Source organism: Peromyscus maniculatus, chromosome 22 (genome assembly GCF_049852395.1).
Source record: "Peromyscus maniculatus bairdii isolate BWxNUB_F1_BW_parent chromosome 22, HU_Pman_BW_mat_3.1, whole genome shotgun sequence".
Classification (NCBI taxonomy): Eukaryota; Metazoa; Chordata; class Mammalia; order Rodentia; family Cricetidae; genus Peromyscus; species Peromyscus maniculatus.
Window position 1 is genome coordinate 16,466,861 of NC_134873.1, and position 27,656 is coordinate 16,494,516.

Consider the following 27,656-nt stretch of genomic DNA (forward strand, 5'->3'; position numbering starts at 1 on the left):
TTCCCCCTGATCTCCACGCCCAGCCTAAGAGATTCCCTCTGTGCAGGGCTCTGTGTCTAGGGGACTCTCCCCCACTCTCTGCTCTCGGCAGCTGCTCAGAACTGCACACAGCATTACTCACGCCTCCTGCGGCCCCTCACCCAAGAAGCCCTTGGAGACCATCTGCTTCAGCAGCTCTACACTGCCGCCTCCAAACCGCTCCCCAAAGGCCTTGCCGAGGTCTTCAGCGACGTGCTGCGCCACATCCACACCAACTTCATCTGCGAGGGTGGCGGCACCCACGGGAAAGCCGAAGCCTGTGGTCAAGGCGTCCAGCTTCTTAGGGTCAACCCCTTCCTGGACGGGAAGGAAAGCAGGAGCCTCAGAGCACAGCCATCTCCTCCCCCAGCAGAAGGGCTGCCTGTAACGACCCACAGACATGGCCTTGTGCAAAGCCCACTTCTTTTCTTGGACATCACCTGGCCAGGTCCCGAACCAGCGCTTCATCCAAGAAAAGTCTAAGTGGAAGCCCTGAAGCTTTCCCACAGCACTTGAAGGAAGCGTCGGGATGACCAGATCACTCAGTTCTTGCTTGTGATGATGCTGGGACTAAGGAGATGCCATGGCTGCCAGGACTGAGAATATGCTGGCATTCTGAGGCTAGGGAAGTGCCCAGTGAAGAGGCGCCTCTTTGCCATGGAATGATCTGGATGGCCATGGAGGGGTGTGTGTGTGTGTGTGTGTGTGTGTGTGTGTGTGTGTGTGAGAAGCAGAAGCAGATCCAGTGGTAGTCAGGCCACGCAGGGTCTGGTCTAAAGGTCCTCACGCAGGGATACAGAAGCAGTGTGTCTGAGTGTTCTGGGAGGCCTCTGGCTCCTGCAATGCTCAGGAAACTAACAGAGCAGGGTTAACGTTCTACCTACCGGGCAGTCTCAGCCCCAAGATGCCTGTTCCAGTGTGGGAGGGAGGCACAAAAGGGCCTCCAGGGAAAAGCAGGAGTATATTCTGGGGGAGACTGTCCCTCATCTGGACATCTTCAGCTTGGAGGACAGAGTGAAAGATCTGACAAGGCTTCATCCATTCCACAGAACAAGACCCACCTGGAGGATTCGCATGACTTCAGACATCATGGGAGCAAGACACCTGGTGGTGTAGAAGCCGGGGCCGTCCTGCCAAGGGAGAGGAAGAGAGCTCACGGCCGGTCCTGCTTTGGTTGAATCACTCATGCCCACACCCAGTCTCCCCTTCCCAGACTTCGTTTCACCGTTTCAGCTGACTTAACTCTCCTCAGAATGCTCAGTGCTGAGCAGGAGAGGAAGCCATCCTGGACAGTCTGGGTTTCATGTAACCTCTGAGGTCTGGAATCCCTGGTGAAGCCCTGCCAGGGCCTAGACACTACCGCACCCACCCACCTCAGTGGGGCAGTCACTACTACTGTCATTTGGGAGACAACCCAGGGGTCAGTGTTCCAGAGCTGGCATTTCCCCCCAGAACAGCCAGACACAATTCTGGAGGCACAGGAAATCTTTTTAGAACATCCCCAAATCTGCCCCTACTCCCATGGCTCACCTTCACCACAATGATGACCTTGCCCTGCTTGAGACCCACGGCCACGGCCGAGGCTGTTGTGTCCTTGGAGGTTCTGTCGGTCGTGATGATTTCCAGAAGCTGCATCTTGTCCACAGGAGAGAAGTAGTGCATGCCAATCACCTGGTGAGGGGAGCCACAACCACAGATTACCAGTGCTGATGGGAGAACCCGACAGCACCTTGTTCGCTAGGGAGACACTGGAGAGACAGGTCTGTGGCCAGGAACACTGCTGATCTAGTCCAGAGGCTTGAGTCTGTGGTCTCATAATCAGCAGCTACCTGTCCCTGATCCTTCCTTCTCCCGCCATCCCTGAGCCCGCCTCTATCAGGTCCATCACATCCCCTTGACCCTGCTGTGTGCTAGGAGAGTAGACTGTTGTTCACACACACACTGCACAAGGAGGAAGAAACAGGCTTGTGTGGTGTGGAGACACGGACTTATATTAGCAACTCTAGCTGTTAGAGTTTTTTTTTTTTTTTTTTTTTTTGGTATTTCTGGTCTCTCTGGCTGGTCAGTTGAAGCCACTGGTATCCTCCTGAGAAATGAGGCATTTTATTTCTCTTTGAATGGCTACATTCTTCCTTAATTAATCCACTTAAGCGAAGATAACTTTCTAGGCAGCGTTCCAAATACTCAGTGACAGTCCTTCCAAATCTAGAACTTTCCTGTCCTGGGTAGGAGGTCCAGGGTAAGGCTGTGGGTCCCCCAGCCCTGACCGTCCATTCCTGCAGCTGGAGCCTTACCCAGCCTAAGCAGTTACCATACCGCACTACGGCCAAACTGCACACCGCTTCTTGGTTTAGGGCCTATCCTTTAATGCCTAATTCTAAGTTAAAGTAAGTTGAATAGTTTAAACTTGAAAAATAGCCACCAGGGGGACACACAGCAGCCACTAAGTGTATTTAGTTGTAATCCACCAATTCCTACACCTGTAGATCATGGCATTCAGTTTTCGGTGCCCATTTCTTGGGAACTGCCCCCAACCATCTCACAGTCTATCCTGGTCCTTTCCCTGGCTGTATTCTGAAATTTCCATCAGTGAGTCTGAAGCAGTCGTCATGAGGACTTTCTGTCCAGGTCACCTTCTCAGGTCTTTTGCTGACAGAAGCAATCTGATTGATTGGGAGAGCAGATGTGTTGCTGGCAAAGATACAGTGCTCTGGAGTCACCTGCAAGAGGAAAGCATTTAAGAACTGGTCAGGTAGGCCTGGAGATGACAGAGTCCACAGCACACCAGAGTGACACTCGGCCCAGTAGACTCTCTCATCCGCACATGCTCACAGCACAGACGCAACTCACCTGACATTGTGAGTCACCTAAAAGCTTTCACGTTGACCTTGTTCTCTTCTCCTCTAGAGATGGCCTGCCCTGCCCTAGAGACGACATCTCAGCACTTGGGTAAACATGGTGCCTTTGGTGATGCCAAAAGGATGACTGGAATTACGTTTCCTTAAAGGTGGGCACAGGTGTCCACCCCCTTGTTATCGGGATGTGCTCTCAAGTCTGGAAGATTACATTCCCTAGCCCTGCTCACCTTTAATACGGCACAAAGTGTAGACTTACTTGATTCTAACAGTGCCACTGAAGAGCAGTGTGCACTGCGAATGTGCCTGCAGCACACAGACACTGTCACTGTTAGCTTCACCAGCCTGACTCTGCATTGTCCCTAACACGGAATGTTCAGCATTCTGTCTATGATCTCAACTTATTCACCTTGTGTGACACTTGGATGAAAAATATGGAAGGCATCTCTGTTAAATTTACACAAATCTAGCCGGGCGTTGATGGTGCACACCTTTAGTCCCAGCACTCAGGAGGCAGAGCCAGGCGGATCTCTGTGAGTTCGAGGCCAGCCTGGTCTACAGAGTGAGTTCTAGGAAAGGCATCAAAGCCACACAGAGAAACCCGTCTCAAAAAACCAATAAAATACAATTTTTTTTTACACAAATCTGAAAGAAAAAAGCCAGGCAGTGGTGGTGCACACCTTTAATCCCAGCTCTCAGGAGGCAGAGGCAGGTAGATCTCTGAATTTGAGACCAGTCTGATCTGCAGAGTGAATTCCAGGACAGCCAGGGCTACATAGTGAAACCATGTCTTAGAGGAAAAAATGTGCACAAATCTGGCATAGACAGAAGCAAATACTAGATGAGAATCAAGGTTGAAGATACGATTAACACACTGAAAAGTGGAGTGCAAAATGATAATTATGACAGATAAAGGTGAATCATTAAGGTTAAAAATAACAACAAAACAAACCAAGAAGTGTACAGGCATTAGATAGACAAAGCCTGGCTTGTGAGGAAGACCCTATGATTTGGTTGTTTTTTTTTTTTTTTTTTTTTTTTTGAGACAGGGTTTATCTGTGTAGCCCTGGATGTCCTAGAACTCGCTCTGTAGACCAGGCTGGTCTTGAACTCATAGAGATCCACCTGCCTCTGCCTCCCGAGTGCCGGGATTAAAGATGTGCACCACCACCAGGCTGATCCTATGATTTTAACCAACTAGAGCAGAATGTGAGTGGACAGTGTGTCATGACCATGAGAGTGAACATAGTCTTTGAGCCATCAAGGCTGAGGGAGAAGTCCTCTTAGGGCTAGAGGACAGTAGATAGTAGATAAGAGTGCTCGCCTAGCATCCATGAAGCCCTGGGCTGGGTCCCCAGCACCACATAAAATGGACACAGTGCTGTATGCCCATAATCCTAGCACTTGGAAAATAGAGGCAGAGGGATCTGAAATTCAAGGTCATCTACAGCTACATAGCAAGTTCATGGCCAGCCTAGGAGACAGGTGTGTGTGTGTGTGTGTGTGTGTGTGTGTGTGTGTGTGTGTGTATGTGTGTGTTTGTGTGTGTTCTACTCTAGGAAGAGCAAATCATTATCTCCAAAGATGGCTGACAGCAATCTCCTCGCTCCTTGGCCCCACATGCCTTTCTTCCCATACAGAGGGAGTCTGTTTCCCATGCTCTCAACCAGGGATGGCTCTGATTTGCTTTTTACCAACAGAAGCATGGCTGCTGGTCTCAGGCCTCTCTGCAGTTCTGCAGCTACCACTTTGGCTCTTGGAGGCCCTTGCTGTGGAGAAGTTCTAGCCGTGGGAGGAGGCAGGCCATGGGGTAGGCACTGGGCTCCAGCCAGGCTGCCACCTGACAGCACTCCCGCCACCTGACGGCACGACCCCAAGTGACACCAGCCCTGAAGCCCACACTGCAGAACTGTGAAGACAGGAGTTGTTCAAGAGACGTTCCTCGACAATGTACACACTAGTGATGGAGACAGCAGGACAGGGAAGCGTCTAGAAACTGTCCCAAGAAGCACGTCAGGACCCAGTCCGTTCAGTTCTGTGGTGGGTAAGGGAGGACAACTTGAAACTGAACCCCAGTAGACTCAGACTGAAATTTTCTAAAACCAGCCAAGGCCGGTGAGAGGACAGGCGTGCTGCGGACTTCCCTTTTTAAGATTGACTGACTGATGTCTGAGTGCTGCCTGCCTGTACACCGGCACACCAGAAGAGGGCGCTGGGTCCCATTTCAGATGACTTCACCACAGGGCACAGCCTCAGCCACCAGCATTGCCAACTCCGTACCATCCACTTCCTAGTCTGGTCTAGCTGTGTTCTTTCTCATGCCTGGATTACAATTTCTCCTTTCCTAGACTTTTTCTTCCACTACCCACATTAAATACACATTTTGTCCATGTCATCCCATCTTAATGTGCTATTAGCGGCCCTCCCCCACCCCCCACCCCCTTGTTGCCTGTGGCAGATGGGAGAGCTGGCCCTGCCCCTCACCAGCTGCAGCACTCAGGAGAGTGACCTCTGCTTCTCGCCTGGGCAACACAGTAGAGCTGCCCCAATGATGCAGGTGTCAGAGAGCTGACCCTGAGGTCATGAAAGGAGAACTGACCCCATGCCTTGCTGATCGCTGTAGGGGTGAACTAGCCGGGGCAGTGCTGGAGAGCTCCCCCTGGGTGAGGATGGAGGAGAGCTGGTGGGCTGACCAACCCTGCAACTACCCAGGCCCAGAAACAGGGTTATGAGGTGGCCCACCCCAACATCCACCCCATCTGTGATCTGCTGGAGCATGTGAAGGGGCTGGTCCTGCAGATCCAAAGCTCCAGGATCTCCATGACACAGGACAACAGCAGGATGTCCAAGGGGAGGCCCAGTGAGGACCAACTATCAATGGTATACCAGAAACCAGAGGTCTTGAACCAGACCAATGACTCTTTGCAATGAACACTTGCAAGTAAAGATATGGCTTATAGCCTCTGCACTCCCCCCCTGCAAATCCAAAGACACCTGGCTGTACTCCATGAGGCTATTTGGATGACTGGTAACCTCCCCCATCCCACTTGAATAAGGCTAGCAAGCCCTGTGCTTAGGAGAATAGGGTACTTAATTATCTTCCCTTAGGATTTAGACTTGAACTTTATGATATACACCGTGTGTATGCACTCAAATAAAAACTTGGGGCTGGCATGTGGGATATTCCTTTATATTGTGTGAATATATGTCACTGTGATTGGTTTAATAAAGAAGGTGACTGGCCTATAGCTATGCAGGATAAGGTTAGGCAGGAGAACCAGACTAAGAGAATGCTGGGAAGACGAAGGAGGAGGAGGAGTTTCAGAGTCATCAGACAGATGCAAAGGGAAGCAAGATGAACATGCTATGTTGAAAGACGGTATCACCACATCGCAGAGGGTAGATACAAAATATGGGTTAATTTAAGTTAATAACAAGCAAAAACTATCAGCTGAGCATTTATAATTAATATTAAGTCTCTGTGTGGTTATTTGGGAACTGACTGGAGGGACAGAAAAGTTCACCTACAAATGGTGTCCACCATTGGGCAACATAGATCCATATAGGACTCGAGAAATCTTTAAAAAAAAAAAAAAGGATTCTAAGGACACAAAAACGGAGCCAAACGCGGCTTCCTGGTATCCGCCTTTCCTTGGGTAGGCTCAATACTAGCAACAAACAGAGGCATGGCTCCAAAGAGGCAGCTTCCTTGGCTTGGTGTTAGTGGCGAACACAGGCCTGGCTCTAAAAGAGGCCCTGCTACTGAACACTACTGAATATTTAAATGGGGTTTATGAGCATTGAGCAGCACTACTCAGTGACAGAGTGACCCAACAACTTCCCAAGGCTGGAGCGATAAACATGGCTCCCACCGGTACCTCCACCACGAGGCTAAGCTCTCAGGGAACCAAGGGGGTAGGTATCAGCCAACAATGCCATGTGCCAATGCATGCACTAAGCTGAGCCGTGCCAGCAACTAAAATAGCAGTTTAAGATTCATCTCATGAAATCTAAGAACAATAGAGATGTAAAGACAGATCCAGACGGGAAAAACCACTAAACAGGTTACAATGTGCTTAAAAATATACATAGACTTGGGAGAGAGAAGAGAAAAGGAGTATATAGACATAAATTAAAAAATAGTTTAAAATAATAAAGTCCTTCAAAAAGGAGTAAAGTAAAACAAAAATTAAAAATAAAAAGCCATGTAAAGATGAGAAATACTTTAGTCTGGATCCTGTATGTTGTGTTGTCTTTAGATTTTCTGATTGCTTAGGAAGGAACAACAGCTGATAAAACACATTGGATTATGGGAACTGTTGGATTAAGCCAACCTATTTATTTAAAAAATGTCTGACTTCAAAATGGAAGACAAAAGATGTGTTATTTTGGGGAAGAGGTTATGCTTTTATTTCCACAGGAAATGAGAGGCTGTGGATTCATTTCAAGTTGATATGGATCAGGTTTGATCAAAGAAGACCCCCTGAAAATCCTGGCTGCAGAAATAAACCAGAAAAACTACAAGACATGTAATGTATATTTTACCTGCTCAAACATAAAACAAAAAAATCATCTTTGGCTGACTTTTGTACAGTGCACAGTCTATACTTGTATTAATACAGATATAAAGCCGGGCGGTGGTGGCGCACGCCTTTAATCCCAGCACTCGGGAGGCAGAGCCAGGCGGATCTCTGTGAGTTCGAGGCCAGCCTGGGCTACCAAGTGAGTCCCAGGAAAGGCGCAAAGCTACGCAGAGAAACCCTGTCTCGAAAAACCAAAAAAAAAAAAAAAAAAAAATACAGATATGAATGTTACCTTTAAAAGTTTATGTATTTTCAGAACAAGGGGACCAAACACCAATGAAAACAAATGGCACAGGTGATCCAACATCTCAGAATGCCTCTGTTACAGTTTGTGAGTTCTGCATCCAGAACATCTTCAAGACTTCTGGCTGAGATGATCCAGCCTCACAGACCACTCCAGCCAAGACTTAATCATTATCCTGATTTTTTTTCAGGGTCCCCCAAAGATTCTAGTGCCCCTAGACAACAGGAAGCAGTCTAGAAAAAAAAAATACTTATATTCCCAAAAGGTTGGTTATGGATGTTTGCCATAATTTAAAGAGATGTTGGTTACAAGCTGTTATTGGTCATAGTCAGGAAAAAAGGTAACTAAAGAGTTAAAGTCAAAGATCTCTTTCTAAAGGAAAAAAGGGGGATAAGATATAAAAATGAGATAAAAGGGTAAATTATTGAATCTACTTTAATCTAAAAATAGTTATTAACCTCAAAATATTTTTTTTTAAGTTAAACCATTTTATTTGAGAAAAGTGGACACCCGAACCCTGCTGTTGTCGTGGACGAAGCAGCGGCGTCTCCAGATCCGTGGGACCTGGGCCAGGGAGCAGCACGGCGCACTCAGGATCACTAGGAGCTCAAAATGTTTTACATTGGCATGGATTTTGGTTTATCGATACAATTTAAAGTTAATCTTGTTATACTATATGTATGTTTCTACTCTTGTTTGTGCTTAAGCAGCTTATTTAAAAATGTAATGTATAGGGCTGGAGAGATGGCTCAGAGGTTAAGAGCACTGGCTGCTCTTCTAGAGGTCCTGAGTTCAATTCCCAGCAACCACGTGGTGGCTCACAACCATCTGTAATGAGATCTGGTGCTCTCTTCTGACCTGCAGTCATACATGCAAACAGAACATTGTATATATAATAAATAAAAAAATCTTTAAAAAAATGTAATGTATAATTAAGAGAATTACAGGTTAACAGTCATCTATAATAGTCAAACTTATAGTCATATTAGGTTTGTTTTCAAGATTAAATAGATATAGTTACACAAATAGATGGTCTTCAAACACCTACAGAATATGGTATTTAATATGTTTAATAACCTAAGGTTTTTCATGACAGTGAGACACGTCTGCTCCTGACAGCACCAATTTATTTCAAAAGAAGATGACTGGCATTGAAGTACCTCTACATGGAGTTTGCCTTCCTTATGGCAAAAGATAGCCATTTGGGTAAGAAACTGCCCTTGCCTCAATTGCTGATAGTTACTGTTCAAACTGGACCAGCAGGATGCAAAAGAAAGTGACTGCCAAACTTTGCCAAGGCAAGGCAGGACAGTCCTTCAAAATTCCCTGCTTCTCAAAAATGTCTGTCAGATATACTAGGCCTATAGGCCACAGGTGGATGCCCCAATGTTACAGAAGAACTTGGGGTGACTGTCCAGGCAGCCAGATGTTCCTATTGTTAGGTAACATTGTACCCTTCTGGGGTCTTTGATGGAGTTAAAGACTAAATAATTAGACTTAAAGTTTTCATTAGTTATTATAAAAGGTAAATTAGGTATAAAACCTTAGACTCACAAAGATAGATAATAAAATATTTTCTTTAAATTTGCCAAATACAAATGGACTGGATATTGTAACTGTAATTCTTACTTAATAACTGTTTTATTGTATATAATTTTTTTTCTTTTTTCTTTTGGTTTTTCGAGACAGGGTTTCTCTGTGTAGCTTTGCGCCTTTCCTGAAACTCACTTGGTGGCCCAGGCTGGCCTTGAACTCACAGAAATCCACCTGCCTCTGCCTCCCGAGTGCTGGGATTAAAGGCGTGCACCACCACCACCTGGCTTGTATATAATTTTACAATGTTAAAGTTTAAACTTTCCTTTTTTAGACAAAAAGAGAGAAATGCTGTGGAATAATCTTTCTGTACACCAAGAAAATGTGTTGCTCTCATTGTTAATAAAAAGATGATTGGTCAGTAGTTAGGCAGGATTTTCAGGACAGAGAGAATGCTGGGAAGAAGGAAGGAATCTTGAGAGTAACAAGGAAAGTCAAAGAGAAAGAGGATGAATGTGCTGAGTTGAAAGAAGGTACCATCATGTGGCAGAGGGTAGATAAGAAATATGGGTTAATTCAAAAAGGAAAGAGTTAGCTAGTAACAAGCCCGAGCTATTGGCTGAGCATTTATAATTATGAAGTTTCTGTGCATTTATTTTGGAGCCAGAAGTCTCAGCAAAAACTCCATCTACACCAGCAAGATTGCTCAGTGGGTAAAGGCACTTGCCACCAAGTCAAACAACCTGAATTTGATCCCTGGGACCCACATGGTGGAAGGAGAGAAACAATTCCTTCAAGCTACCCTCCGACCTCCACACATGCTCTATGGCATGTGTCTCTGTTCCCAATAAGACCCCCATCTCAGTGTCCTCCACAGTCAAGTACAATGAGCCCCTTACTTACGCCTTCTACTTCCTTTAACACTTTGTGCTTAACAGTGATGTCCTCAAAGACAGCTTCAATCACCATGTCAGCCTTCTCAAAACCATTGTAATCGAGCTGCCCAATCAAGTTGCTGAAGATGGAATCCCTTTCGAATGATGTTAGAGCTTTCTTCTTCACTTTGTCATTCAATCTAGAAAGAACACATTCTGAGAGTGGAAAACAGGAGACTAGAGGCCACACAGTTGCTATGTGGCTCCACAACTCTGTGAGGTTACATCATTACTCCCATTTTGAGGGTGTCGAGTTGCTTAGAGGTTTTGGGGTTTAAATGACTAGTGATGGAGATTAGCATTTGAAGACAAGTTGGACCCTAGACACACGGATTTTCTACCACAAAATATCTCTACACAGCCAATGATCAAGCTACACAGCCCACTTAGGAAACACAATACCCTTACTCAGTAAAGTCCCAAGCAGGATGGTCTAAGGCAGCCAGCTCATCCATCACATTTATGCAGAACACTGGGCTAAAACCAACCTCAGTTTGGCTGAGCTGATACCATTTCCTCTCAGCAAAACTGGTGGCATGTATATGAGAAGGGACTGGGAGGGATGGAAGGACAGTCACGCTTTGTTTAACCCTTATTTGTGCTTTATGTACATGGGTGTTTTGCCTGCAGATATACAGACCTCAGGCATCACAGGCCGACCAGGCAAGGGCGCTGCTGTGTCGCTCTGGTCTGAAGAGCCCTTGTGGCGGCCCCGCCTTCATCTATTGCAGTCAGCACACGTTCACCCAAACCCTCCCTCAGCCCTCTCAGGAGAGCCGTGCGGGTTCCGGAAGCCACTCCACTGGGGCAACTACATGCAAACCTCGGCCAAATCAGACACCCGAGAACTACTAGTTTCATACCAAAGGATTAAAAAAAAAAAAGACATTTATGTACCAATAAGGAAACACTCAAAGGCCTATCAAATGTATAAGAAAAAGAATAATTAGTATTTCTAAACAACAAAGAAAACTTTAGTAAAGCTATAGAGTATGGGGCTCACTATGTTCAGAAAAAAGGAATCTGTGATGGGAAAAAGAAAACAAACAAACAAACAAACAAACAAAAGCAACAAAAAAAACCCCAAGAAACCAACCACCCCTGACCTAGAAACAGAGCAGACTTACCCTTTGAACACCTGCTGCTGTCCCCGGCCCAGCCCAGTCACCGTGGTGTCTTTAAGTATAGTTTTCAGTCCCTTATCCACAGAGACCTGGGCAATGCCAGCTCCCATCAGCCCGGCACCAAGGACAGCCAGGCGCCTAGGAGGACAAGACCAAACGATTCTGGTGACCATCTCAGGCATTTTAGTAGCTGGGAAACATTAGCCATGCTGTCACCCAATAAACCAACCACACTGGCCACAAATGTAAGAGCTTTTGATAATTTCTATCTACAGTAAGTGTGTGATTTCTAAAGATAAACGTAAAACTCCCCGAGTGTAAAGAGCTGGTCTTCCTGTAAAGGAAGAACTCTGCTACCTTTCAACTGTGCCCTCAGCCCATGGAAACCAAGCCTAACCTTGCAGAGATCTGTTGATGACAAATCTGGTGACATCATTCTCCTCTTTCCCAAAATCTATGGCCCTAGTCAGAGTACTTCAGTCTCCTTACTAGTAGCTTTTAGGTTTTGTTTTCTGTGTTTTTTTTTTTTTTTGTTTTTTGTTTTTTTTTTTTTTTGGTTTTTTCGAGACAGGGTTTCTCTGCGTAGTTTTGCGCCTTTCCTGGAGCTCACTTGGTAGCCCAGGCTGGCCTCGAACTCACAGCGATCCGCCTGCCTCTGCCTCCCGAGTGCTGGGATTAAAGGCGTGCGCCACCACCGCCCGGCTTGTTTTCTGTGTTTTTTTTTGAGACAGAATCTTATGTAGCCTAGGCTGGTCTTGAACTCACCACTGCAGGATGACCTTGAACTTCGGATCTTCCTGTCTTCACCTTCCGAGTGCAGGGCTAACAGTCGCACATCACCATACCTGGTTTATGTGGTACTGGCAACTGAACTCGGGACTCCTGTGTGCCCCCCAAGTATTTACCAACCGAGCTGAGTTACAGCTCCAGCAGGGTACCTTTGGTCTGGGAAGTGAGACTTAAACCAGACCACTAGGCAATCATTATGAGATAAGAAAGCTCTATAGGGCCTGGAGAAATGGCTGCTTTTCCTGAGGATCTAGGTTCAATTCCCAGCACCCACATGGCAGCTCACAACTGTCTGTTAACTATAGTTCCACAGGATCCAACACCCTCACCCAGACAGGAATACAGACAAAACACTAATGAACATAAAATTTAAAAAAGGAAAAGAAAAGAAAGTGCTATAAAGCTGCTAGAGAACTCAGAGCATCTGAAAACAAGAATGTACTTGGAATAAAGGCTCTACTGTGCGCAGGGCAGAAGAGGTTGAGGACAAATCTAGTTCTGTGGATCCTCAGACACCTACACACTTGGTGCAAAGCAAATGCACAGGCTTTCTAGGCAGGGCAGCTTACTGAACAGTCTTCTGCGGTGTTCCAAATTTATTCTTCTTGCACAGGACCTGGCCGTTATAAAGTCCCATCAGGGCCTTCGATTCTTTGGTCAGTGCAAGCTCTCCAAATTTCTGAAAGGTAAAGGGAACAAGGGAAGGTGGGACTTGAGGGTCTGGTTATGGGGACTCCTTCGCTTCATTCTCCTCTTCGAGCAGGGGCAACACCCCAGGGTCTCAGTCCCACAGGCGTCTCAGTGAACCCGGGTGTGGCTCAGGCTCCACCACTGCTGGGGTTCTCTTTACTGTCTATCCCCTCGGGAACACTTCTCACTCTGAAGGAGGCTTGCTTGTGTATGTATGTATGTATGTATGTATGTATGTATGTATGTATTTATGGTTTTTCAAGACATTTTGGTGCCTTTCCTGGATCTCGCTTTGTAGACCAGGCTGGCCTTGAGATCCTCCTGCCTCCGCCTCCCAAGTGCTGGGATCAAAAAAAAAAAAAAAGGTTTGCGCCACTACAGGCAGCTTTGAAAGAGGTTTTGATGTAACTGAGCTCTCAGATTTCCTTTACAGCAGAGGAGTGGTAACCTTTGCCAATGGTCTAAACCAGTGGTTCTCAACCTTCCTAATACTGAGACCCTTTAATTCAGCTGCTCATGTGTGGTGACCCCAACCATAACATTATCTTCATTGCTATTTCACAACTGTACTTTTGTTACTGTTATGAACTGTAATGTAAATATCTGATACGCACAACCCACAGGCTGAGAACCACTGGTCTAGAGTCTCAGGCCTGAATGGATCTTCACCATCGCTGCAACAACCCACCTCGGTGGAAGCCGAGAAGAGGGCCAGATGTTAAGGCCGCACTGCCTCAAGGCAGAACTTGAGCACAGAGTGCTCCCCACTGCAGTTCTGGTCCCCCCCTATTCTGAAAAGTCCTAACACTAAGGACGAGTCCCGTCTCATATACAGCATGTTCAGTGGGCCCCAGCAGAAGGCGGGACCCGGGTCTGAGGCCGTGGGTTTGCACCCGGATCTTGACGTTCCCTCCTGTCAAGCTTTCTTCACTCTTCAAGTGGGGAACCGGACGCCTAGTTCATAGACTGTCCTGGGGATCAATGGGAATCCCAGTAAAATGACTAGGCTTCCGGTGCTAGCTTTCATCAACACTGCTGCACACACTGGTGACATTACAGGGTTACAAATAGCCCAGAAAGAAACTCTCTACTTATATTGTTTACACACCCTAACAACATAAAATAATGGTCCACAGAATAATGCTGTGCTTGATCCCGATAGAGCATGTTCTAGTCAGTAAACCAGTGGATTTCAAATTAGGAGTAAACATCCATCAGGTCATAAATTCAATAGGTGTGATAGGTGGTTTATATAAAAAGTGTTTCATATATATACACATAAAATAACAAGTACAGCTGCTCCTTGGAATTCATGCAAACACAGGTTTCAGGACCTTAGGAGAGCCATAATCCACAAACCCTCAAATTCTTTACATAAAATAATACAGTATGTACACATCCTCTGTATTTCAAGTTGACTCTAGATTACCTACAGCACCTAATGAGATAAATATTACATATACTTAGTTGCTAACAAGTCTCTACATGTTCAGTACAAATGTAATCTCAAAATTTTTTTTAAAGATTTACTTATTTATTATATATACAGTGTTCTGCCTGTATGTATGTCTGCACACCAGAAGAGGGCACCAGATCTCATGGTTGTGAGCCACCATGTGGTTGCTGGGAATTGAACCCGGGACCTCTGGAAGAGCAGTCAGTGCTCTTAACCTCTGAGCCATCTCTCCAGCCCCTAATTTCAAAATTTTTATATGTATATAATACACTGGTCACATCCACCCTATCACCCTCCCCGCCACTCTCTTGATCCCAGCAATCTTCTTTCCTGAAAGCTTTTGTTCAGTAGTTGGATGCAGGACACGGGAGGGGCAGCTACACGCAGTGAGGACAGCTACTGAATTCTGAAACATACGCTGCTTCTGTTTCTCTGTGCATACGTGTGTGTGTGTGTGTGTGTGTGTGTGTGTGTGTGTGTGTGTGTGTGTGTGTGTGTAGACCTGGTTATGATGTTTAAAATATGAGGAATGCATGAATAATGCATAATAAATGGTTTTCTAGAGCATTCCCTGAGCGCTTCAGAGTACTTTCTGTCCTGTCATCAAATTCTTCAATGATTGCATAAAACTTAAATTACCCATCACTCCCTTAAATCTGGCATACCACTAACTTTCGAGAAAAGTGAAAGGGGGAGACTAGTCGGCATGTGCTTCTTTGTTTCTGAGTGCAAAACACCTTTTCTTTTCTAGTTCATCAAAAGTGTTGCACCTTTAAGCCTCAGTAAGCAATATATATATATGTAAACCAGTGTTTGCTTTTCCCTTTTCCTCTGTGGTATTTGGGTTGGACCTAGGGCCTTGGGTAATCGCTCTACACTGACCTACATGCCCAGCCCTCACTGTATCCACTCTGTCACAACAAAATCAGCCCAGGTGCAGACTAAAGTCATTCAAGGGACTGGTTCTGAAGGGGCTCCTGCTCCTGCTCTCATTACTGAGCAGTTTCAAGCACCTGCAGACGACACCATCATTCTCAGGTCTACTCAACCACTGAGGCTAATCAGAAGCATGACCACTGGGGAAAAAAGGTACTTGTTTCATACACAGTACCTTGATATATATAGTACAGTTTATGCACACACATTTTCATACACAGTACCTTGTTACATATAGTACAGTTTATGCACATACATTTTCATACGCAGTACCTTGATACATATAGTACAGTTTATGCACATACATTTTCATATGCAGTACCTTGTTACGTATAGTACAGTTTATGCACATACATTTTCGGCTTTAAACAGAGCTTTTGGTCTTTAGTTTTCTACAGTTAAATTGGAGATCATTTTACCTGTGATTCAGCAAGATAACCAGCATCATTTCCTTGCTCGAGTCCAGCCTTCACAGCCTAAAAAACCACAAATGCAATTATTCAGTGTTGGAGCAGAATGGCTAAATGTAAAATAATGCTGAACAAAACAGCCAGTGTGATTAGACATCAGAGAGTAGGTCACGGATCCAGCTTTTCGAGGGCAGGAACTGAACACCTGGCTGCTCTAACCTGATCAACTTGTTTGTGTTCTGACAAATAAAGCTTGCCTGCAGATCGGAGGGCAGAGCTAGCCACCAGTTAACTGTAGAGGCCAGGCAGTGGTGGCACACACCTTCAATCCCAGCACTTGGGAGGAGGAAGCAGGAAGATCAGGAGTTCAAGGCCACCCTGGGCTACACGAGACTGAATCAGTCTAAAAGAGAAACAAGAGCCCAGTGGTGGTGGTGGTGGTGGTGGTGGTGGTGGTGGTGGTGGTGGGTCATGCCTTTAATTCCAGCACCTGGGAGGCTCATGCCTTTAATCTCAGGACTAGAGAGGCAGAGACAGGAATATAAGGCAGGTGGAGACAGTATTTGCCTCAGCCCATTCGGTCTCAGATTTCACAGAGGTAAGAACTCTCCGGTGGCTGTTGATCTTTCAGCTTTCACCTTCTATATCTGACTCCGGGTTTTTATTGTTAAGACTAATTAGGGCTGCACTTCATCAACTGTCTCTGAGGCTGCTGCTGAACTGAGGAAAGGGAACCTTAAACTATTCCTCCAGCTTCTTTCTAAGGACAGCGCTCTCTGCTGGTTTCTCTGTGCTTTCAGATGTGTGGTGATTTTGTTAGTCACCTTAACACGGAATTATATACAATTCAACTTTACATTTGGGGTAAGTGCTATCCCATGTACGGTGGTAAATAAAAAAGACAAAGAATGACCCTCTCGGGCTTGGCAGTGGTGGCACACCCCTTTAATCCCAGCACTCAGAGGTGGAGGCAGGTGGATCTCGGTGAGTTCGAGGCCAGCCTGGTCTATGAAGCAAGTTCCAGGACAGCCAGGACTATACAAAGAAAGCTGTGTCTTGAAAAACAAAAACAAAAACAAACAAACAACAACAACAAAAAAAAAAAAAAGAGAAATGACGCTAAACCCAACCACCATAATTTATATATATGACATGAAACCAAACAAACCCCAAATTCATTAAACTCCAATTTCCTGTCATTTGTAAACTCATCATCTCTCTGTTTGTTAAGCTTCTTATGCCATCCTATTTTTAGTTAATTGTATTTCAGAGTCTTACTCAAACTTATCAAGACAGCAGGCTGACTGGTAGCTCTATTTTGTCTCTCCTAATCCTCTTTGACCAAATGAAAATGACTAACAGTACCGGACAAGGTAAAATTGATTAATTCATTTTTGCTAACTCACTCTCTCTCTCTCTCTCTCTCTCTCTCTAGTTTATGTGTGTTGGTATGAAGGTGTCAGATCCCCTGGAAATGGAGTTAGAGACAGTTGTTAGCTGCCATGTGGGTGCTGGGAATTGAATCTGGGAAGAGCAGTCAGTGCTCTTAACTGCCGAGCCATCTCTCCAGCCCAGTTCTAAGTTTTAAAGTCTTTTAAATTAAATGAAAGTGCTGTAAATTTAAATTAAAAACCTTTTAATTATCTTCCTTCATCTTTTCATGCTGCCTTTATATCATCAGGTCTTCCTAGTAATTATAGAAATGGGAATGTCTTTTTAAAAAATTATCATTAGCAGGTGGATCTTTGTGAGTTCAAGGCCAGGCTGGTGTACAGAGCAAGTTTCAGGACAGCCAGTGCTACACAAAGAAACTCTGTCTGGAAAAACAAAACAAAATAAAATGAAAAACCAAACAAACGAAACAGAATTAAGTACTGGCTGGGTCCATGGTGTGCACGCCTTTAATCCTAGCACTTGGGAGACAGAGGCATAGCCTCTGAGTTTGAGGCCAGCCTGGGCTACAGAGCTACACAGTGAGACTCTTCCTCAAGAAACAAACACACAAGCAAAATGTATTGACATACATTGTTCAGGATCACAATAAAGAGTACTGCTTCATCAGAGAGGAGGAGATATGGAAAAGGTGGGCACAGCGGGCAGACTCACATCGATTATTTTCAGAGGTGCAGGGTAAAGGCCTTTGGTCTGCTTTTTCACCTTCTCTTCCACTGTTTTGTAAATCTGTTGTCTGACAAATGGAATAGTCATGGCGTATGACGTCAGCTCTGGAAGGTAAAATGTAGTCAGATTTCACTGGCACGAACCAGGGCTCCCTGCCCATTTGTTTTCAGACTCTATAGCAACAGAGTAATTCTAGCATGTGAAGGAACACAACCTAAACGTCAACCTCTGCACTGTGCTGTCTTAACGCGCTTTAGTGACTTGACCAGTGTTAAGGCCTGGTCTGGGGACTTGTAGCTTTATTACACAGTTATAATCTACTTTTGTATTAATGTTTCAAGTTTTCCAAAATAACAAGCCTTTAAACAATGGCCTTAGCAGCCAGTATAAGGCTGAGGATCTGACCATGAGGCAGAGTTGTGCTCTTTAAGGCTGACTTCATACAGCACATTCACCTCGCTCTCTTTTCTTTTTGAGGCAGGGTCTCTCACAGCCCAGCTCAGGCTCATTCTGAATCCAGGGAAAGCTCAGGCAAGAAGCAGCCCTGCTGTGCGCTGCTAACAAAGACACTTACTGTCCATCAGGCCTTTGCTTTGCTTTGCAGAGACCTTCCTATCAGCCAGGCCTTTGGCAAAAGTAATTGCAACTTCCTCTAGGTATTCAATTGTCCTTTCCTCTGAAGGCTTTACTCCTGGTCCTGTAGAAAGAAAATAAAACAACAGGGTGATCCCAAGGACTGGAATGCCAATCAAGCTTAGACTAGTCCTAGGCCGAGGAATCCTCCCACACAGCCTCCTTTCACACTAGGTGCTAAGTGGTATGGGAACTCTGGAAACAATTGTGAACAAAGGTGTAACAATGGACTCTAAGAGGAAGAAGGGTCCCAAACACTGTCAGTCTGTCTTTACTTCTGCAGGATGTAGTAGGTCTCGTGGGGCCTGTACTCCTAGTTAACTAGAAGAAAACAAACAAACAAGCAAGCTGTAAAATTATGTGTAAGGTGCTGCAGAACCCTGAGGACTAGAGTTCTAGAGGGAACAGCCTATCTTAGGGGATGGCTGGTCGCTTTGTTCTTTGGTGTATCATAGCTTTGGGGTGTGGACTGACTGACTACTGGACTTGGCTCGAGCCAAGGGATGCTACTAGGAGGAAAGTGAGACATCAGACCTTCAGGGCCACACAGAACAGATTAGAAGGGAGAGGCACACAAAGCCAGTTTCCCCGATGGAACAGCAGTGCAGAGGCTCAAAGGGCTGGCTCAGAAAGGTGGTGGGGTCTCATGACCCAATGGTTAGCACACAAAGGACCTGTATACAGGAGGGTCTTGCAACAATGTGGAGATGTGCTGGCTCGTTTTACGTCAACTCAGCACAAGTGAAAGTCTTCTGAGAAGAGGGAACCCCAAGAAAATGCCTCCATAAGATGGGGCTGTAGGCAGGCCTGTAGGGCATTTTCTTAATTAGTGATCGACGGGGGAGGGCCCAGCCCACTGTGGGTGGTGCTATCCCAGGGATGGTGGTCCTGGGATCTCTAAAAAAGGAAGCTGAGTAAGCCAGGAGGAGGAAGCTGAGTAAGCCAGGAGGAGCAAGTCAGTAAGCAGCACCCTTCCATGGCCTCTGCATCAGCTCCTGCCTCCAGGTTCCTGTCCTGTGTGAGTTCCTGTCCTCACTGCTTCTGATGGTGAACAGTGATATGGAACTGTGGGTGAAATAAACCCTTTCCTCCCAAGTTGTTTTTGGTCATAGTATTTCATCACAGTAATAGTGACCCTAACTAAGACATCAACTAACTTCCCATTTACGGCATCTGCCAGTTTGTGAGCCTGTTGGAAGCAGGAATTAGATTATGTGCATAGCTCAGTGGTGTATGATTAGCATGTATGAGACTTGGTTCCATCCTTAGCACACTAAAAAACAAACAGACAAAAAATGGCGAAGCCGAGAAATCCAAAAAACAGAATTTCTAGGGCTATGAAAACTGCCACCATCCAGGCTCTCGACTGAAAGTCTGCCCCAGTCACACTGGAGGAGTGGGTGGATGTAAAAGAGACTTAGGGGGAAGAACTGACTACAAGTGTCTAACTACTCCCTAGTAAGACGTCTGTTCTGTCTGAACTCAAGCAGAGGAGGAGGAATCATAACTAGACCTTTAACTTCAAAATGGCCCAAACTCGGGAATCCAGAAAAGTCAACAGCATTATCATCTGGCAGGGCGCTCAAGGTCACCAGACTCTGAGAGCAGAATGCTGCAGAGCATGTGACACACAACAGTCTACCCAGAGGGCTCCTTAACTCTGGCTAGCGCTGTTCAGCACATCCATGAAGAAAACTACCTAAGGCCAGGAAAGACCACTACAGAAGCGCGAAAGAACACCAGCACAGGATGGCTGGTGGCCTACACCTTTTAGTCAAAGAACTGTGACCAGCTGAGGTACTCCCTGAGGGGACAGATATGGCACTGGGAATATGGCATGGGAAATACTGCCTTCCTTATACCACACTTGGAGTGTGGCCATACACCACAGTCCCCAAGGGAGGTACAGACAAGGACACAGGTCTCCTGGGCTGGCTATGTTCTCACTCACATTTCCACTCCTGCCCAGATACTTTCCCTCCTAGGCCTCTACCTCAGGGCATTAGCTGTACTAAGAAAAACAGAATCTTAAAGACACTTTCCCCTACTTCCATGCCGTCTCTTCTGCCAGGCTCCACAAAGCCTGTTTGTTCAAGGCTTCCTCAGCAGGCAGGTGCCCCTCACAACCCCCAGTAACGCTGGCTTCATGGGAGCCAATGCCCTCTTCTGGCCTCCAAAGGCACCTGCACACACATGATGGGCATACCCACATACAGATACACACATGCACATAAATAAAACCTTAAAAAACAAAAACAAGGGGCTGGAGAAGTTGGCTCGGTTGTTAAGAACACTGTTCTTGCAGAGGGATGGGGTTTTTGTTTTTTAATTTGGTATTTTGGGGTCTTTTGTGGATTGTGCTACTGGCTTGGTATCTAACTTCTTTCTGATTTAAAAGCATAAGCATGGTAATAAACTGCATAATTCGATCAATATTAACCTTCTCATACAGTTGTTCCATTGTCAGACTGCCTAAAATTTCAAACAAAACCCATTCTTCCAATGTACATATAAAACCCATCTCTTTCGGAGAGCTAGGAGCACCGCAGGAGGAAGGGTGAGATTTTAGCTCTGAGCTCTGACCTCTCGGCTTTCTCTTTTACATTGGTTCTGTGTTTCTTATTTAATAAGACGGTTGGTTACATCTACAGACTCCCTATAGAGAACACGGCAATCTGGGTAGAAAAGCCTTAAAAATCCAAAAAAAGAGACTGAAGGGATGGCTGAGAGGTTAAAAGCCCTCGCTGTTCTTCCAGAGGTCCTGAGTTCAATTCCCAGCAACCACATGGTGGCTCACAACCATCTGTAATGAGATCTGGTGCCCTCTTCTGGCATGTAGGCAAGAATCCACAAAAAAGACTGCAGTTTCACGCAGAACAGGCTCAAACCTGAACAACCCCAAAGCTCATCATCTAAGCTCTGGCTTAGAACTTTCTACACTATGTGGCCCCTGGTGGCTCAAACTCATGGTTCATTTGTCACAATCTTCTAAATGCCGGATTACAGGCATGAGCCACCACACTGAGCCTTAAGTAATAGCTTAACGCTGACATTTAAGAAACACCAGGCAGTGATGAATGGACATTTCCGAGGTTTCTACTGCCAGCAGAAATTGTATGAAAGTAGCACATAAGTAGACACCATATGTTAACATTGTGAGGTCGGCTATTTCCCGTGTTTATTGTATTATTTATTAAAACACAGGGCAGGGATGTAGCTCAGTGGTAGAGTATTGGCCCAGAGTGCAGAAGACCCTGGTTTGATCCCACACACTCCAAATGAAAACAACAAATAAAACAAAGAACTGCCCACCAGGGACTGAAGGAGGCTTACACATGGATAGTAACACAGATAATTTATAACTAACACTAATGACTGAACTGATCCTATATTCTTGGTATCCAAGTAATAGAAACCAGGGTGGGGTTGAAAATGATTTAGTAAAGCTCTTAGGAAATGTCACTCCTCAAGTGCTGTTACTTCCTTCTTAAGAGTTTTGAGTTTCATCCTGACTAATATTCAAGAGATCAAATCCTTCAGGAAACAGGCAACTCTGTAAGACCCAATCCGAGTCATGCTAACACTTACCCAGGGGTTCCACCAGCTGGTCCACCAATCCCATCTTCTTTGCTCTGTCTGCGCGAATGTTTCTACCCGTCAGCATCATGTCAAATGCAGCAGGCACACCCACCTAACATGTGAGCGAGAGCCAGGGTGCGGGGGAAACAAGGGTGGGAGTCAGTTCACAAGTCACCAGTCAGCACACTACAGAAGTGGGGCTTGCTATTGAGGCTGACGCCCCGAGTTTAGTTCCTGGGCTCTCATGGCAGGAGAGAACTGACTCCTGAGATGCCCTCTGACCTCCACGTGTGCACCACGGCACACGGGTGCAGGAACACCCAATATAAACAAACAAACAGTCATTTTTTCTAAAAAAGGAGAAAAGTCAGACCGGCTTTATGTTCTCTTATCAGTAAATTAAATTTTATACACTAATACACTTTTAAGTTTTGAGATTAGATGTCCTGCTGAAGAAAAAAATGTCTTTATGGTATCTTTTAAATTCAGCAGCATAAGGAATTGATGAGGTAGCGAATTCATTTTATGTGAACTGAACTGCAGACCTCAATCTGTTCTCCATTATTGACACAGTGTTTAAACCTCTGGAGTCGAGGAGGTAGCTCAGTGGTTAGAGTGCCTGCTTGGCATGCATAAGACCATGGGTTCAATTCTTAGCATCCCTACCTCTGAAAAATTCCAATATTGGAACTAGAGTGCAGACTCTGAGATGGGAAACCTGATATTTTTACAAAGACTTCAGAAAGAAGTTTGAATTTAACAATGCAGCTCAACTGATACTATTCTAGAAAACTGACTTCTAGCCAGGGGCATGGTTTGTTCTATAATCTCTGATCTTGGAAGTCTGAGGCAGGAGAATGGTAGACTCAAGGCCTGTCTGAGCTGCAGAGAAGACTTCGACTCAGAACAAAACAACAAAACACCCAAAACAAAACCAGCTAGGTGTGGAGGCATATGCCTTTAATCCCAGCACTCAGGAAGCAGAGGCAAGGAGGATCTCTGTGAGATCTAGGCCAGCCTGGTCTATGTAGTGAGTTCCAGGACAGTCAGGACTACATAGAGAGACTCTGGCTTAAAAACAAACAAACAAACAAAAAACCAAAACATAACCAATCACAACAAAAATGAAAGAATTCCTAGCAACATAAGTAAATGAAATTCAACAAAATTTTTTGTGTCAAGACATCTTTTGTGTATGTGTGTGTGTGTGTGTGTGTGTGTGTGTGTAGACATCTTATAGACAATTCTTATAAAGAAATGTGTATGACTAATTACTAGCTTGGTATGTGTTATTCCAGTACTTGGGAGAGTGAGGCAGGGGGATGGACAAGAGTTTGAGGCCAGTCTAGGCTACAACCAAATCTTCTTTCCCCACCCGCACTGTATGAACTCTCGGGGGGCACACTTGCTCTTTCACTGAGGAATCTACAGTGCTAGACCCTAAGAGGCTCTGCCCTCTGGTTTGACAGGAAATTTCTCTGCAGCCTCCAGAGACGACTCTCCTCCTCCTTTCCTTAGAAACTGAGAAGCTTGCTGCATCTTTTTTTGGTCCTTTAAATACAGCAAGGACATGGTCTAAATCATTGAAAGATGGGAAAGCTCTGTCTCATACTCATCATAAACTATGACCCATGGCTTTGAAAAACTATTAAAGAGATGCCGTGAGAAGAGGAACAAATTAATGTTCTGGAAAAGCAAGGCTTATCATCTTTACCCTCTTATCAACAATTCTGTAGAACTGAAAAAAATAAGCATCAGGAATAAAAAAAAAAATCTCAACGATCTTCTATATTCCTAACTTACTTAGGTCCTGAATTCTACAGTGAGTGTCTATATTATGTACTTTGTAGATGGAGTAGATCTAAAGGGGTATTTACGTACAGCTCAAGTTTACGGTGTTGGAAGATCTGAAACTCACCATTTTGGGCAGTCTTTGGGTACCTCCGGCTCCTGGTAAGATCCCCAGCAACACTTCAGGGACACCCAACACTGTTTTCCTGTCTTTTGTGGCTATTCTGTATTGGCATGCTATGGCGAGCTTCAGAGAAATCAAAGAAAAATTCCAACATCAGAAAATGTAACTGTGCCATTTTAGCCTCTAGGCTGGCAGGCCTAAGGATTATTTATAAAGCAGGAATAGCTGGGCAGTGGTAGTATACGTCTTTAATCCCAGCACTCAGGAGGCAAAGCCAGGCAGATCTCTGTGAGTTCGAGGCCAGCCTGATCTACAGAGCGAGATCCAGGACTCCAGGACGGGCACGAAAACTACACAGAAAAACCTTGTCTCGAAAAACAAAACAAAACAACAAAACTATAAAGCAGGAATATACCACAAAGTAAATCATGATTTGCTAGGCTGAAATCTGGCATGTTACTATTTACCTTTTCTACCCATTTTCATTACTAACCCTTTTCCCAGCTGCTGTTCGTTTTTTTTTTTTTTTTTTTTTTAAGATTTATTTATTAATTATGTATACAGTGCTCTGTCTACATATACCCCTGCCCACCAGAAGAGGGCACCAGATCTCATTATAAATGGTTGTGAGTTACTGTAAAGTTGCCAGGAACTGAACTCAGGACCTCTGGAAGAGCAGTCAGTGCTCTTAAACTCTGAGCCACCTCTCCAGGCCCAGATTGCTGTTCTTAAAAATATTCTGAAGGTTAACCTTGTTCTACATAGTGAGATCTTGTCTCAAAAAAACAAAAAGAAATCTCTTCTCTTCAATCTTATCATCTTTACTATTTATCTATTCACAAGAAACTCTCTCTCATGAGACTTAACATGTATTAGGCTTTGAAGGTCTCAATCAGATGTAAGAACATGAACATAGGTCACACTTCTGAATCTTTGTCTTGTGAACCTGAACCAGGTATTCAGACGTGAGAAAGACTTCATGGTGCAGTTCAAATCTCAGCGGTAAATGGAAACAGTACTCCTTGGCTCACTGTTCTGTGTCACTTGATGCTTGTCATGAATTAAGAATTGAACCCACTCAGACGTGTCACAGCTAAAATAAAGCCGATTCTACTCAGAGGACTTTTCTGCAGGACAAGCGGTGGCCTAAAGGCTCACGGTGGCACATGGCAGCAGTAGGGGACAGTCTGCACAGCTCTGGAATACAGCCATACCTCAAGTCCTCCTCCCAAGCAGGACCCACTGATGGCGGCTACAACGGGCTTTGGGGACTTCTCAAGTTTCTCGAACATTCTCTGTCCTTCCTGTGATATCCGCGTTGCTTCCTGGGGGGTTGTGCAAGAGGCTAGCATGCTGTAGTAGGACAAAAAGAACAACACAAGAAGAGAGATGAAACTGTATCCCACTCTGTATAAGACTTCACCCACTATATACTTATCTCAGCATACATCAATATTTGGCAGCGAGTCTTCAAACATAAAATGGAACATGTTACACAATTTCTTTGGCTTCCGTAACAAACCATTGACCACAAAGCTCTAACAAGAACATCACCTGGTAAATATTTTCACTATCAGACAGTTCTAAGGTTATGTTCTGGATCCAGCTATCCTCTTTAAGCTGTTCTGTGGTCTTTACCTATCTGTTTCCCCACTGACTCACAGCTGGTTTCAAAGGCTTCATTATCGCTCCCTACACAGGACTGGCTATTCTTCTACACACACCCTTATGATCAGAGAGTAAGATTTCTTTAGTATACATGCCTAGACGAGAGTATGTGGCTGGAACACACGTGCTGCTCCCTGTCCTGCGTGCGTGCGTGCGTGCGTGCGTGTGTGTTTGCTCACCTGTGCAGGCACACGTGGAGGTCAACGACCGTCAGGTGGCTTCTGCACTTCTTATTTTTGAGACAGGGTGACCCATCAAACTCACCGTGCCCTGCTTTGGTGTGGATGCTGGGGTTCAAACTCAGGCCCTTGGTCTAGCAGCAGGCATCCCACCGGAGCCATCTCCCCAGCCCTTGGAGTTCTGATTTGACTAAATACTGACAAACTGTACTCCAAAGTGGCTATTCCAGTTGGGATTTCTACCAAATTTTTACATGTTTGCTGGTCTGATGGATGAAAACTGGCCACTCGTTCTTGGCTAACGTAAGGAAAGGCTGTATTTAGTCATTTACGATTTAAGCAGCAAGTCCCTCTATTTTCATCAACTTTATTACACTCTGGAAAATAACTTCAAACACAAATTTTGGGAGAATTCAGTTCTATCTTCTTTTAAAGAAGGTTTATTTAGCCGGGTGGTGGTGGCACAGGCTTGTAATCCCAGCACTGGGGACAGAGAGGCAGGCGGATCTCTGTGAGTTCGAGGCCATTCTGGTCTACAAAGCGAGTTCCAGGACAGCCATGGTGGGTACACAGAGAAACCCTGTATTGAGAAACTTAAAAAGAAAAAAAAAAGTTTATTTAAAAATACGGAATTAATCAAGATAAACTTACTTGATATCGGCACCTGCAACGAAGCAGCCGGGCTTTGATGAGATAAGAACAGCACTTTTGATTTGGTCATTGGCCCAGATTTCATTCATAACTTCTACAAACTCTGACTGAACTTCTTTATTCAATGTGTTTACCTACAAGAGAAACAGCCACACCTAAGGGTTTAAGTACAAGTATCACGTACACGCTATCACTGCCAAGTGTGTCTATGCAGCAGACGTACATGTGAGAAGAAAAGGAAGGAAACAAAACCCAGACACAGGCAGACCGAAACTCTGAAACCCAACCGCTTTCTGTCAGCTGGCTTTAGCTAACTCTTAGTACCCTTCCCTTTAAAAATCGGTCTCAAGAGCCGGAAAGACACTCAGTGGGTGAACGTGTTTGCCATGTGAGCCCAACAGCTCAGTTTGATCCTTATTACCCAAGGAAAGGCGGGAGGAGACTCAACTTCACGGTCACCCCCAAATACTTCATGTGTGCACAATACAGAAACAGTGGGGGTGGCCTCGGAAGGGGACTCCGATGGCCAGGCATGGTGGTGCTTCCTTCTAAATCCTAGAACTCAAGAGGCAGAGCAAGGCAGGCTGCTGCGAGTCTGAGGCTGGCCTAGAGTACACAGAAAGTTCCAGGCTATCCAGGATACACACACACACACACACACACACACACACACACACACACACACACACACACATATACACACACACACACACACACACAAAACAAACAAACAAAAATAAAAAAGCGAATATGCAGTCATATTCCTAAGAGTTCGGAACATATGCAGGGTACAATTAAGTCTACAAATATTTATTGGCGGGGGAGGGGGAATCTATAACATTAAAAAAAAGAATCAAAATTAGACAGTATGGTCTTCACTTTGTAGATATATTCAACTTCAGAAAATCGGGAAAAAAATTCTTAGACTTGAATCATTGGTTAGTCAGTATAGACTAATGCCAGTGAAGGAACCAGCTCCTATATCATTAATTTGTGATAGCTGCCAATGCTTCATCTAGGTCCTTCTACTTCTTACAGGGCTTAATAGAGCCCAGGCTAGCCTTGAACTCTGTAGCCAAGGATGACCTAGATAATTTCCTATTTGTGCCTCTCAGGTGCTATGGGCCACCATGATTGGCTTAATTTCTTCTATTTCATACAGGCTTCTAGCTGCAAGGTTTTTTTTTTACTGTATGACACCTTTATACCAATTTGAGATGGGGAAAAGAATGAACTCCTGCAACAAAGCATTGTTGGCAAAGGACAGGTTCTGCTGCTGATGTACCGTCGAATTTGCCAAGATCCAGGTTCTATTCTCACATAACCTGATTTCTAGC

The 27,656-nt window shown here is 45.0% G+C and overlaps 1 protein-coding gene across 1 annotated transcript in view; it reads right to left on the minus strand.

Moving 5' to 3' along the window:
* The window catches only part of Hadha (hydroxyacyl-CoA dehydrogenase trifunctional multienzyme complex subunit alpha), a 36,749-nt gene that overhangs the window by 1,985 nt on the left and 7,108 nt on the right, over positions 1-27,656 (minus strand). The window contains exons 4-17 of the mRNA XM_006994282.4: positions 26,320-26,453; positions 25,036-25,174; positions 23,825-23,944; positions 21,916-22,018; positions 18,269-18,391; positions 17,680-17,798; positions 15,583-15,639; positions 12,651-12,760; positions 11,296-11,430; positions 10,137-10,308; positions 2,652-2,738; positions 1,549-1,689; positions 1,080-1,148; positions 141-336 (exon numbers count right to left, since the gene is read on the minus strand). Coding sequence (XP_006994344.1) covers positions 141-336; positions 1,080-1,148; positions 1,549-1,689; positions 2,652-2,738; positions 10,137-10,308; positions 11,296-11,430; positions 12,651-12,760; positions 15,583-15,639; positions 17,680-17,798; positions 18,269-18,391; positions 21,916-22,018; positions 23,825-23,944; positions 25,036-25,174; positions 26,320-26,453 — 1,705 coding nt within the window. The remainder of the gene's footprint in view (positions 1-140; positions 337-1,079; positions 1,149-1,548; positions 1,690-2,651; positions 2,739-10,136; positions 10,309-11,295; positions 11,431-12,650; positions 12,761-15,582; positions 15,640-17,679; positions 17,799-18,268; positions 18,392-21,915; positions 22,019-23,824; positions 23,945-25,035; positions 25,175-26,319; positions 26,454-27,656) is intronic.